A 14,207-nucleotide genomic window follows, 5' to 3' on the forward strand; every position below is an offset into this window, starting at 1 on the left:
AGGATTTTTTTAATTATATGTAGTTTGTTGCGTGGGATAGTCTTTATGTTCAAAGAAAACAAAAGGAAAAGAATTGGGCAAAGTCCAAACATGGTGGCATGATATAGTTCATGATTTTGCAGTAATTATTTTTTCTTCCATATTTCATGATATAGTGCATGAATATGGCACTGCTTTTCTGAATATATCATGTGGGTTTGCTGCTCCATCCAGTTTTGAGATTTACCAAAATCATAAATGCTCTACACCCTATCGCATAAATGATTTTGTAATATAGAATGAAGATAATAGGCTCATGGGGATAAAAGAGTAGAAATCAATAGAGAAACTAGTTAATTGATCTATGCCTTTCAACTTTTCATTGATTTCAAGTTAGCATCAAATATATAAATTCAAAGTTGTTCAAAAATATATACAAACTCAACCAAATATTATTCTCAAGCCATAAAGACTTTTGCTTCTTCTTGGGGAGAAGAACCCCAGCAAGCTTTTCATTAAAAGAACAAAATGTCGACGCTTCTGCTTTTATTAATACATATGATCCTTTTCTTATCGCCCTTCCATTGAGCAATCAACGATCAAAATTGGAAGAACACGATATTTAGTACATACTCCTGAGTGAGCGTTTTGCTTGAAAATAATTGATATCTTTCCATATTTCCTGCTTTAGTAAATTCTGGACAGCCTCCATTGTTCATGCCACCTAGTTTCTTCCATTGATATATTCAAAACAATTAACAGGTTTCTTTCTTAGATGGACGAGGAGGGCAACACCATGCATGTTATTAGCAATAAACTAATGATGATACAGTAATGAAGGGGGACATATATGCCATCTTCCTGGAAGGAAAAGAGTAGAAATCTAAATTAGTAGCAAGCATAGATACATGCAATTCATCAAATAACTTTCATACAACCACTTCCATTGTAATCTCTTTATCCAAGAATACTGTAGCAATTATATGTTTGCCTTGGTCATGGTTAAATTCCAATGATGTCAATATTTTAGATCCACTCAAGATGGTGTTTAATTACCTCCCTGGTTGCCACCAGTCAATCAAGCAATCCATAGTTAGATTCAGCAAGCCAATTATAATGTCATACAAGTAAACAATATAAACTTGTTCTTGATAATAGCAACTAATTTGACAGATCATTAGGTTACATCTTGTAATGTTCTCCCGGAAGTGATAAAATAAGGCTAACTATCGTTAGTGACAAAAAAAATTTAACTATTGGTGGCTTGTGGTAAAAACTCAGATTGCTTTTACCTGTGAGCATATGATGATAGAAATGACAAACCATGAAGTGCTTGCTTTTCCCCTTATAATTCCCAAGGAATCAACCTTACACATTTTGCTCACATGATCTGAAAACCAAACTTGTGGGTGCCAAGGAGTACAGTTGGTGAAGTTGTTGGGCTGTCATACCCAATGACCTGGGTTAGACCCGCCTACAGCAGGGTGGCTGGTGGGGGGTAACCCCCTCCCTTTTCTCAGAAAAAAGGAAACTTAGGAGAAACATTGACACCTTACAAGGTATACTTTTGAATGCTTGAGACTCTTAACAACCATCATGATATCATTAGTGCACTTGCAACAGCCATGATTACAGATATAGTTACTGTAGCTGGCAAGATAGTGTTTGAATAAAAAAACCTGGATATTAATCAAAATGAATAAATAAATACAGGCACATGTCCAATCTTTTTCTGAATAAAAGATAAAAGTAAACAGGCAAACCTCCCTATGTTTGCAGATTTAGTACATGTTCTTTTTCTGGATTTGTTAATGAGAAGGAAGCAGTAACTCTTGTCAACTTGATAGATGTATATTGATGTAAGTTTATTGATGGATGCTCTCACACTTATTCTTAGTCAAGAGCTTCCAAACTCCATGACAGAAACAAAGGTGCTCAACTGGTGAAGTTTCCAAGAACCAACTTTGTTTTTGCCAAAAAACACTTATAACTCCTCCAATACCTAAAACAATTGATAGCTAGAGCATCAGCTAGAGAAATATGCTTGTTTCCTTTAATAGTACACAAGTAATAAATCACCTTGGATTGTAATTGAAAGTACTGCCTTATGTTTTGAGTAATCTAAGGTATCCTTTGAAGGTCCACATATTTGAATTCTTTGAGGCGCCATTCATATGCCTATAATCAAATGGTGTGGACGGAACCATTTAGTTCCATTGATGCTTCACTGGAATATAAGATGCGTACCATTTGCATGTACCTATTTATTGATGCATTAACATACTATATCAATTAGATCCACAAGTTGTTTCTGTCTACATACCTGACTTGATGGTATGTGGTTATGACAGGTGTGATCACAAGGATATGGGCAGTCAATTTCGTTGGCTACCTTCCTTTCAAAGTACCAATCACCAACAACCTCTGCAATAGTCTGAACATGAGAAATGGTTGTAACGCTGTAAAATCTTGCAGAATTTGTCAAAATGTTTTGCAAATCATAAATAAGCTCTTGGGATTATTTTACTTCACCGTTACTCCTCAAAGATTTTCTTACAGTGTTATATATTACCTACCTTATTGTGCAATCTGGGAGAATTCGAAGCAAACCATGTGTCCTGCAGTTCACTCTGGCAATGAGCAAAACAAGAATTTATAAACATCCCACCATTTCTTGAGCCACCAAACAATCTTAATGCCGTGAGCATTTCAGATCTGAAACCTGTACATATATATATTCAAAGTAAGTTGATTGGACCATAAAAATTATGCTAGTGGTAGATTTTAACCAATGAAAAAATCAATGTAGTAAAATGAATGAGACTGCATGGAGAGATGAAAAGAAATTTTGTTGCGTAGGTTTTTTTCTCATAATTCTTACTTCTGCAAGAGAAGAATACGTAGTCAAAAGACGTGGAATGACCAAATAAATGTAGTCTAAAAATGAACTAAATTAATTGAAGCAATCTGTTGATTCAGGTGCAATGGCAACCATTATGAACTTTGTGATAGAAGAAAAAATGCAAAGATAGGAAGGCATTTTTTTTCAAAAATAGAAAAAAACAACAGAAGTTAAAACTTCCACGATTTTATAATCATGTATTACTTGATAGAAATGTCACAGAGCTCAAGAGAGAGAGATTACTTATTGAGACAAGCCTCTAATGGCTAGGAAAGCTTAGTAAGGTTAAGAAGAATAGCATTAGGCCTAAGTGGAAGAGTGAGTAACCTTGTAGAATAGCTATCTGATTTGCAGTGCAAGCTGCTGGATTTGATTTGCATCGGTTCCAATGACCATATGGATCAGCGGAAGGTGGCACAAAGATATGATGAAACTGTTCAAACATAGAGACTTCAAATCAACTAGTGACACATGAGAATTCATTTATAGACAGCATGGATCAAGTAAAGCCCAATTATAAGGTATAAATAAAAGGTAAATCATGAAAAAAAAACGGAGAAATTATTGAGTATGGGCTTTGGCTATGCAGAGTCCTGACCTGGTATACATCATATGCTGAATTCAAGATAAAATATGGTGATCTGATGTATGTTAATGCATGCTGGGGAAAGAAACACTGCACAAACATTGCAGAATAAGAATCAGTAGTTTTTGTATTCCATAACATCTTGTCACAAAAGTGAGCAAAATCACCAAACCTGATAGGGATAATCAAGAGAACCTGCACAGTTTCTGTTTAGATATTTTTGTACCCCCTGCAGCTTAAACATCCTTAATCAGGAAGAAGGCTGCAAGCAACACTACATTTAATTGGCATGCATAAGGTTAAAGCATAAGGTTAACAGAAGCAGAAAGCTCTCTCTCTCTCTCTCTCTCTCACACACACACACACACATGCACAAAACAAATCAATGACAAGAAAAAAAAAACACAGAAAGCAGACCTGTAGAGTAACTAAGCTACTAAAGAATGACCTTATAGTGTTTTTGCCCGATATATCTTTCCTGCCATATCAAAAAGTAAGTGTTTCAACCCAACTTGTTAGGAATGTCAAAAGCTCTTTAAGACAAACTAAACCAAATTGTGCATGAATAAGTAAATTACACGTCAAGGAAAAATCCTGCATCACTCATGCATTTCACAGTTGTCGCCTTAGGAAGAAGACGAGCAAGATCATCACAGTGAAGGAAAGTAGCCAAGCCCCCTGCAGAGCATCCTGAAAGCAGCACCTGGTAATTTGAATAACTAAGAAATATTAATACATGAAAGCATGTAGAAAACTATGAAATAGACTAGTTTATGCCCAAAGAACAATCACAGATGTGTGTATAGATTCTTGTGCATAAAGCTTGGACAGTGCAGATGAATGTTCATTTTCTGTTTCACAGTAAGCAAAGCAAGATTCTGACTGAATTTTGGCAAGGAAACAGCAAGTGTTTCTGCAAATTCTCTGGTAAGAATTGTTAGGGAAAAGGTAACTTGATAAACAAATGAAAAGGTGGCTCAAGCAAGTCTGGATGCTTTGAAACTCAGCATACCACAAGTTAATAATTTCCAGTCATTCATGAATAATAACTTTTCAGAAGGATGTGTAAAAATCAATTCAGCAAAAAGCAGTGCTGGATATAAGGAATTAGAGAATAATTTGAGAATCTTTTATTGTCCTTGAGACACAACTAAGGTTTGCTAAGCATCCATTTCCAAGTTCATGAAGAATCAAGGGAATGCCTAGCATGCACATTTACATCGGTGTGAACCAAGTTTACCCTCCCTGCCGCCTAGTCCACATGCATATGTGCAGCATCTGATGTAAACCCTATACTGATCTTAATACATGAGGGCCCCATGTTTTATCGAGTAATAATAATGATAATTCCAATGAAAAGTAATAATAATAAGGATTTTTTGCATGGATACCCTTCTAAATATCGGATTTTGCATAAATACCCTTCCAAAGTTGATATTTGCATGTATACCTTTGAAAAACTCTATTATTGTACAAATGCTCCTAATATAACAGTTGTTCTAATGGTGTTAAGAAAAATCAAATTTATATTAATTAAAAATAAAATAAAATTTTAAAATTATACTATTGTCCCTATCTTCTTTTCTGCTATCGGAATCGTGATCTATTTGCGTGTCTATCCATTAAAGGTATTTTAGTCATTTTAGTTTGAAACCGTTAATTTTTTAACATTGTTAGATAGCATATATGCAAAAATAAAAATAAAAAAAAGGTAGAATAGCAAAACAAGTATTTTACGAGGGTATACATGTAAATATTAATTTGGGAAGGGCATTCATGCAAAATCCAATATTTAGGAAGGTAATCATGCAAAAAACCCTAATAGTAATGATATGATGAGACACGGTATGAAGAACTCCCATCAGCAAAACCACATTAAGCCCTAGGCGATCCATATAAGAAATGAAGTGCCACATGCCTCATGGCAGGACCCTTACAGGAGACCCTTTTATCAGATAAGTGAAAATAAGTTACAGGGACTTTTTCCAAATTATGTGCAGTTGTAGCATTGCATTAGGACCTAATACCATCAACAATGGTTGCAGAATATTTAAGGTGATGGGCAGCCAATTAGTATTATGGGTGAGAAATTGTGTGAAACTCAAGGGAACATTCAGTGCTTCAGAGTTCAGATGCTTGAAGTATACCTTTTGTGCCTGGGACAGCCCTTTCGGAAGAAGGTCAAGAATGATAGCATCCCAGATCCTTTGCCCTCTGAAGTAAAGAACAGTTGTCTGCTCATCAGCACAAGTAAATCCATCACTAACTAAAGAAACAATGTGATCTTCCACCAAGCACCAAAGCACACAAAAAAAAAGGAATTGATCTAGATATATTTTGTTGCATAGCCCAAATTCCAGTATCCACATATGCCATGATGTCAATGCAGTTTCAATATTATTTTCATCGAACTATGAAAAAGAATAGACAGAATATCAAGATTCTGTTGACCATCTAATGCTGTAATGACTCCAGGTTCTTGATTTATGTTTATATTTTCTGCAGCTTATGTGTAGCATATGTTGACTCTCTTAACATTATAATTAAGTCAATCCATGGTTAGTTTGTATCTTGTGGACTTGATCTAGGTTGAGCTCAAAATAAACACCTCATAATACAAAAGGTCAAGTCCCACCATGGATCATAAACATTATATACTGAAACAGGAAGATAGTTGGACATTGATCAGAAAAATTAAATCATTTATGAACAGCATGAAATATTCTACTGTGAGTTACCAATAAGTTGAATCAGTCATCATCCCAATAAGTTCACAGACTCAACTGATTTTTAATGAATTTGGTTAAAAATTCAGGGCTGCAGGGCAACCTACATGCCAATATTATTATTATGGTTACTTGAGTTTCTAAATGATTTCAAAGTTCTAGACGATAGGATTTTTTTTTTGGTAAGATTAATTCTCTTAGATTGTTATACTAATCAGTTGGCCTGGACTCGACCCCATAAAGGCCTAGATTCTTTAACAACCTTAGCACATATTTGACTTGGGCTTAATGTACATAAATATGGGATGGTCCAACTTTCTTTCAGTCAGTTTAGGCTTGGGTGTCTTGAACCAACCCAAAGTGATAATTAATATCCTCGTAGATAATAGAGATTCAATAATTTGAGAATGTGGACTGATTAAGGAAGCTTACACCATTGTGGTAAACTGAGTCACCAGCAAAGGAGGCTCCATCACAGTACCGAAGTTTTACGCGATTCCAGTCGTAGAAATCTATGCAAAAGATATATCTGTCAGTTTGCAAAATCTTAACCACAAATCAAATATATAATTGAGTATAAGATAGTTCATGGGTGCTCCAATCAATCCACAAACTTTAGCATGTCGAAACAATTTAATGGGATAGATAAAGAACTGCAGAGAAATGATATTGTTGGTCCATCCTAATTGCTACCAATGACTAGATGTTAATGGGCCAGGGCCAAGCCCAGTTTTTTGAGGCTGAAGGTCCATCCTGAAACAAATGGAAATTATAGACCAAGTGGCCAAATGAGACTTCTATCCCTTTTTTTTTTTTTTTTTTTTCTTTTTTTTTTTTTTTTTTTTTTTTTTTGATAAAAGCGGCATTTCATATAGCTCTAACTTGAGTACATCTAGCCATATCAAAAAAAAGTAAAGCATACAGGGTAGGAGGAATATCTCCTACAGATGTCCATGTAACCTCCCCGGAATGCCGGGCAACAAAAGAGGCAACCCAGTCTGCTGCACTGTTTGCCTCCCGGAAAACATGTAACGCCCGGAAATCATTGGACTCCTGCGCCAATCTCCGAATCTCACGGATGAGGGGATGACCATCACCATATCTGTCCACTCCCTGAATCCACTCGATCACCACAGAGGAGTCCCCCTCAAGGCATATATGCTCAGCACGAAGTACCCGCCTCGCATAAGATATCCCCTCCCAGGCTGCCCGCAGCTCCGCACCGACAGCAGTAAGTCCCGGCGCACGGCGGCCACCAGCTGCTATCAAACCACCCAGATGGTCTCTGATGACAAAGCCAACTCCTCCAGACACCCCGTCCACCGACATACTACCATCAAAGTTCACTTTGAGATGACCAAGGGGTGGGGGTACCCAAGAGACTAGGGCGAACCTGGGCGCTGTGACAGCGGAAAGAGTACCCCAGGTGTCCCGGCCATCTCAGAAGAAGACCTGACGGTAGTAGTGGTAACCTCCCTGGCAAGACGCATAGCTCTGTCCACCACCACCCTCGGAGGTAACCGTCTGCCCTCAAAGATTCCAGCATTCCTATCCAACCATATAGAATGAGTCAAATAAGCCCACCGGATCCCGGCCTCAACAGTACTGGGCCTCCGCATGGAAACTCTCAACCAATGAATCCAATCCTGTGTCGACTCGGCTGAATAGGGCAACAAGGATGGAGAACGACTCCAGATTCCCTTAGCTCTGGGGCACTGCAGGATAACATGATCAATCGTCTCCACAGTCTCCGTACACTCCTCACAACACTGAGTAATCCTCACCCCATGCCGTGCTAGCACACTCCTGGTCGGTAGGCAGCCCCATGCTACCTTCCATATGAAGAGCGCGACACGCGTGTGAATCCGCATCCTCCAAATCCATCCTCCCTCTATCTGTCGGGCAGGCTCTCGACTCAATAACATAGAAATGTCCCTGGCTCGCACCTGCGATCGCCCTGTCGGCATCCAGACTAGTCTATCTGACCCCTCCCGGGCAGGAATATGTAGAGCCAGGATCATCTCTGCCAGCTGCTCTCCAAAAGCCTCTCTAATCAACTCAACCCTCCAACGCCCCCCTCCAGGCTCCATCAAATCTCTGACCCTGAGACCGACTAACCTCGACGTATCCACCATGACCGGGAGTCTACTCATAGGCTGCTCTGTCACCCAGCGGTCCTCTAACACATCAATGGATCGCCCGTCACCAATAGCCCATCTAATCGCGGGACTCATTAACATAAGACCTAAGAAAAAAACCACTATAATATTCCAAATACAGGACATGGCAACTTTCTGCAAGCAAGAAAAATAAAAAGAATTAACCAGTAGCTAGAAATGCCACTAGTCACCGCATGATCTAACATTAGCTTGGACGTACAGGAGATGTTTAATCAACATATATTGCATAGTTTTGTATACAATATTTCAACCTAATCTTTATTCCGCTTCTTAACAAAAAGAAGAATATAAGTGTATAGTTTCAGTTCTGTTATGGTCCTCCAAGAAGTATCAATTAGAAATCTTTATATGAAATCAAATGCCTGTAACTAGGAATACTTGGTGAATGAGAATGAAAAAAATATGAAGTCGACCTTAAAAAGTTGGGAAAGCTGGATGGTTGTGATAGTAGTATATCCATAGAGGAATCATAAATATTACTGCTCCTTTCAATGATGGTGATGATATCATGCTTGGTTAAAGAAATACTAATACACAATTTCTTCTTTCCCACTGTCTTTCTTGACAGATTTCTTCTTTGTGCAATTTACCTCCTTGCACCTCCATATGGCAATCATCCATCATGCATTGTCTCGCTGCATCTTATGGACCCATTAAACAAATGACTTCACGGAACTATATATGATATAATGAACCTTTTTCTACTTCCGTGGCACTATATATATGATATATCTGAAATTTGAATTTTAATTCTGAACTTCGAAGGATATTTTTGTATGAAAGGGTTTTTAAATTTCAAATTTGATTTTTTTCTTTTTACTATGTTGGATGGAAGTAGGGTTTTTTTCCTCTTTTTTCCCCTCTTTTTGTGCTCTTTTCATTTTAATAAAATCTAGTGTGGGTTCTCCCTCCCTTTTCATTAAAAAAAAAAAAGTTGAAGGCTTAGAGAGAGAGAGAGAGAGAGAGAGAGAGAGAGAGTCGGTATCAAAGGAGGAAACTAAGGTTTTGTTTCCTTTTTGCATTTTTGGTTTTCTGAGTTATTTAAGGGGAGGGGTCAAAGAAACACATTTTTTAATTAGAAAAAATTGATAATTTGGATTTTATAACTATATAAGAAAAATAGCAGCATAAACATATTTTAAAATGACTTATGAAAATAAATATTGGTGATAGAAATTCGAGGTAGTTAACAAAAAAACTTTTTTTGGAATTTATATGTACTTCACCTTACATTTGTTTTTTAAAAAAATCTTCATCCTCTGCATAAATGAGTTTCTTAGAAATCATTTGAATATCTTGATGGAAAAAGTGGCAAAGCAATTAGGGCGATAATGAATCGGATAAGATCAAGTTGATTATAGGTTAGGTCAAGTTTATAGGTTAAGAAGTAAGGCTTAAGCTATCCACATTGCGACTTGTTAGCACTTTGTTGCTTAGCTGAACTAGCTAATAGTTAGGACATATTGACCCTCCTCCACCTCACCGGATCTCTATAGTGACTTCCTTAATCATTTAGCACCACCAGCATGATCGCATTTTAGTTTTGTGGCTCCTTTGCTAGACTATTTTTATCTATAATCTAAAGTACAAGGACAATAATTGTGATCATCATGCAAGTAGCATTAAAGAAATAAATTCTAGAGACTCTAAACATGTTACAAGGATATAAAATTTACTATGATATTAACCTTAACAATATGTCATGTAAGTGCTAATTTTTGCCCGGTGCATTTGACTTTTCAGTCATTAGCATCTAATGCATTCCAAAGGCTAAATGAATAACACCTACCGATACCCAAATTTAGACGCTTGTGCTCTCTAATTCGCATTTCTCCATTCGACCATGCATCACTAATGCTTTTCCCTTGTTAATCATCCATATATTTAATTAGTTGCTAGATTATAACTCAGGAGTTGCACCACTCCTATAAATGAATCTTGGAGATGCCACTAGCTATCCACTCAATTATGCATTTGGCCCAGCAATAGTGGATATCACCAATCCTCTTTTGCCACATCAGACTGCTGAGCTAATAGAAGGCAGGTGAAACACAACTATCATTCTTGGAAAGAAGAACAAAGTGGAGAATTTAGTCAGAAAAGATCAAAGGAGGACATGAATTAAAGAGCACAAGAGCTTGCCCATTTAAACGAGTAGGCCAAGTGTGATACCCTCGGTATCCCTAGCCAACCCAGCAACCATTTTATGAGAAACAAATACAGCACTCATGATCTCTCCAACCTAACGACCGTTTCATGGCTCAAAAAGAATAATGGCTCGTCGTCCTTCCAAACTTCAGCAACAATAAACTTTAAAGCTAAAAAAAAAAAGGAGGCAGTGTCGTCCCCTCATCTTCCTCTTTTCTTCAAGCAGACAGTTTCAGCTATCAACCCAATCCATAAAGATTCCAGAGCAACTACTCCTCCCTTTATTCTTTCAATTCCCCGCCGTCGATTTCATAGAGTTGGAGGAGGGGACAAAAAAAAAGGAAACAGAACATCTCAACGGAAAGGGACCCACTATTCCCCTCAACTCCCCCACTTGGAAAGGACAGGCCAGATTTAGCACAGCCCATACCCAGCCTATCAAACAGAACCCACTATTCCACCATCGGCGTCTCCTGCTCAGCTAAACATGTATACAGATAAGTCAATGAAGCTGCAGGCTGGATGACCTTATATGTGGCTAACTACTCGAAAGATATTCTTTGGGTCGGAAAGAGAAAGTTGCCTAAAATACTTCGAAATTTGTTGTCTTTTGTAATCTTTTTCGATATATCCTATGAATCGCCTAGTGAAAAAAAAAAGAAGAAAACTTCTCCCTACTTTTATAGAGAATTACGGATACACCCTATTGAAACAAGCGGAAACACCAAATGGGACGTGTAGGATTACTTTTATCTCGGAATCAACGGTTGAGATTGAAAAAGAATGGTCTGAGGAGACACCTGGGTTCATGGAGGGATTGTTGCTGAGGATACCAGAGAAGACCTCGAGCTTGTTCATGTACCGCGTGGACCCACGCCGGGTTCTCGATCGCTCCAAACACGAGGAGACATCGTCGCACCACCCTCCTCCCTGTACGAGAGAAGACGAGTTCCATTAGATCAGACGGCCTGGATTGATGGAAGCTTTGATGGTGATCGACGGTCTTACCTCGAACTGGAGGAGCCAGTTCCGGGCGCCGGCGCCGAATCCCCGGTGGAGGTGGTAAGCCGGGGGGCTCCCATCAAGACAAACTGCAGCAATACCAAACTTTTAGATCGGAATCTCTAATATATTATAATACTAAACTTTGTTCAATAATAGTATATAGATGAAGCATAACATATGACCGATGTCGGAGAACTTGCCTGCTCCCAAGGATCCAGCGTGAGGAACAATGGTCATGGCAACTGAAAGTCTCATCTCCTGCTTCGATTCCAGGGAGTGGATGCTCCTCCATGGACCCAATCCCACGAGAATCACCAACAAAATGGCAAAGAAACTAGAGTTTCTCATTTTGAGAAAGAGTTTGGACACGAAATTCCAGAACTAGAAGATGAGGTACAGAGAGAAGAGAGTGATGGAGGAGTTAGAAAAGCAAAGATTTAGCAAAGAAGAAGGTGATGAGGTGCTGGTGATTTAAGTAGCTGTGGTGAGGCACTGGAGTGACAGATGAATCAAATTTGGCTAATTGAGAAGAATCTGAGAAAAGGAAAGAAAGTAAATGGTCGAATCCATCACTGCGATTCAGTGAAAAAATTGAGAAAAAAAGAAAAAGTTATGCTGGAATGTTATAAATGTCTTAAGAGTGTTTGACGCAGTGAGAGCAGCGAATCCAGAAATTGGAGGCAGAAAGAAGAGAAAATCTAAATGGAGTCGCCATAAAAAGGAGGAATAAAGTTCGGGTTATTAGGATAACGGAAACAATAAGGAAAAGCCAAATGATTTCGTAGCTCATAGATAGATAGATGGATAAAGAGAGAGAGGAGGGCAGGCGGCCAGGAAGTGAAATGGCGAACTAAAGGCTCGAAGAGGGGATGAATGGTTTTTATCGCGCCATTTGTCGGGCTTTTATCGGATTCGGGTGCGGACTTGCTCCGGAACGTAAAAAGGATATGGTTCATATAAATCCACTTGCTTTGAGAGTCGTGCGTGCAGACACACACGGATGGTGCAAGTCGTGATATCTCTTTAATTTGATCTAAGGAATCAGCAGGGAAAACGATTCTAGTTTACATGAAACTGATGATGATAAAAGTCTAGAGTCTAGACTTGGAATACATAGTTGGGCTCTTGGTTATACCAGCTAAAAAGGCGAATGCATAGATAGGGGACCATGAAAGAAGGGGGAAAAAAAAAGAAAAATGGAATGTGATGGTTAAAGAAAATGAGGTTAATTAGGTCAGATAATGGAGATAATGGAGCATCCAACCTTGTTTCCCAAATCTTTCTACTCTCTTCTGCTCCATAGATCAGAGACATTAAAATGTGATTTCCAACTCTTCCATGTCTCTTTTCGCTGGTGAAATGGATGCAAGTAATCATGGCATTCAAAGGTAGATAAAATAAAGAAGAACTTAATCGCCTAGCATTAGAAATGATTTTATGTTGGATTAAACATAAAACAATCATTCAAAAACAATTAAACATAAAACAAAATTTACCAGATATTCATTTTGTTTCAATCAAATTAAACCTAAAACAAAATTTAAATCTATTTCAAAAATGATTGGATTTTTTTTTTTCCAAAACAATTATTCACTTCCTATGTCATCCTTATTTTTTTCTCACCATAATTTACTGGATATTCACCATGTATGATGGAATATTATGATAAAGATTATTTCAATTTTGGATATTGTTTATCTTCAGCTAGTTGGCCCACTAACACCATGTGTTGAATTGAAACTCAAATAACCTCAAATTTCAATATGCTAACTATGTGTGGTGGGAGTTATTTTAATTTTAAAACTTATTAATCCCACTAATATGATATTGAATTGAAATTTAGAAAAGATCACAATTTAGAAAAAATCACCGAATTAACAACTAGTGCTGGACCAATTAAAATTAAAAAAAAATCGAGCTTTCTAAATTAAATAATATTTTGAAATATGATTTTCCTGTGATAGCCAATTTCGGACGGTCATTACAAATTTTAGTTGGTAATTTGGAATGACACCCCACCACCACCACCCAAACGAGAGAGTGAGACTGCGACGAACTGAACCCGGATCCGGCTAAAGGCTGAGGAATCTTGGGGGTGGACGGCGGCGTAACTTCGAAGAAGCAAAAAGAACACGCCAGGGTGGATATGGACCCACAAGAACTTTCTCATCAGAAGCGTCCATTTGCCGTCCTTTTCTCTCGGCTGGCGTGCCGTGGCCCGTGGGGAATGGCCACCGAGCGGGCCACAACGGCGACTTAACGACGGGCTCAGCCTATGACTCGTCCGGCCGTCAGTCGAGAAATTAAAGCTCATGCAAATCAGCGCTTGCTTGCAGTAATGGAGCCACCACACGGAGCGAAGAATAAATTCGAAAAGCGCGCAAGTACCCACCAATTAGTAACGGATAATCTTTAACTCGAATATATTAGCATTATTTTGTAGCGTGATAATGAAAAAGGAATCACTAATCTAGCTTAAATAGTTAGCTTTAACGCGAATAATCTTGAAAATCTCTCTCTCGTCTTTCTTGTAAAGCAGCTCCATTCAAATTAAGCCTGATTCACTGGAAAAAAAAAGTGAGCACGAACATGTACAAGCCTTTTTGGGATTCATTATTGGCTTATATCGGAGCTCGAACATTGACCTATGAGAGAATCTTTGCAAACTTGTGTTTAATCCC

General features: G+C 38.1%; 1 protein-coding gene across 5 annotated transcripts; it reads right to left on the reverse strand.

Moving 5' to 3' along the window:
• Positions 1 to 332: 332 nt before the first annotated feature.
• Positions 333 to 12,378, reverse strand: LOC120103871 (Pectinacetylesterase family protein). Of its 5 annotated transcripts, none has more exons than XR_015976212.2 (14): positions 11,727 to 12,378; positions 11,530 to 11,612; positions 11,322 to 11,451; positions 6,626 to 6,705; positions 5,615 to 5,701; positions 4,046 to 4,170; positions 3,885 to 3,945; positions 3,640 to 3,696; positions 3,480 to 3,557; positions 3,209 to 3,314; positions 2,556 to 2,701; positions 2,303 to 2,403; positions 2,059 to 2,157; positions 333 to 1,981 (listed from the first exon to the last, which is right to left on the reverse strand). XR_015976212.2 is itself a non-coding variant. In XM_039118790.3 (14 exons), the coding sequence occupies exons 1-13, from the start codon at positions 11,872 to 11,874 to the stop codon at positions 2,101 to 2,103; spliced, it is 1,269 nt and encodes a 422-aa protein (XP_038974718.3). In that variant the 5' UTR covers positions 11,875 to 12,378; the 3' UTR covers positions 333 to 1,981; positions 2,059 to 2,100. The 5 variants fall into 5 exon arrangements, 3 of the variants coding, with proteins under 3 accessions (XP_038974718.3, XP_038974717.3, XP_038975998.3); XM_039118790.3 differs by having other exon boundaries at positions 2,303 to 2,413; XM_039120070.3 differs by having other exon boundaries at positions 666 to 840; positions 2,303 to 2,413.
• Between the last annotated feature and the right edge of the window lie 1,829 nt (positions 12,379 to 14,207).

Source organism: Phoenix dactylifera, chromosome 3 (genome assembly GCF_051530095.1).
Source record: "Phoenix dactylifera cultivar Ajwa chromosome 3, Ajwa_hap1_PhDact_Kaust_v1.1, whole genome shotgun sequence".
Classification (NCBI taxonomy): Eukaryota; Viridiplantae; Streptophyta; class Magnoliopsida; order Arecales; family Arecaceae; genus Phoenix; species Phoenix dactylifera.

Coding starts and splice junctions, on each gene's coding strand:
- LOC120103871 (XM_039118789.3), bottom strand. CDS start 11,874: ATGAGAAACTCTAGTTTCTTTGCCATTTTGTTGGTGATTCTCGTGGGA. Junction 3,946..4,045: donor GCAGGATTTTTCCTTGACGT/GTAATTTACTTA, acceptor TTGATATGGCAG/GAAAGATATATCGGGCAAAA. Junction 3,315..3,479: donor CAGCATATGATGTATACCAG/GTCAGGACTCTG, acceptor ATGTTTGAACAG/TTTCATCATATCTTTGTGCC.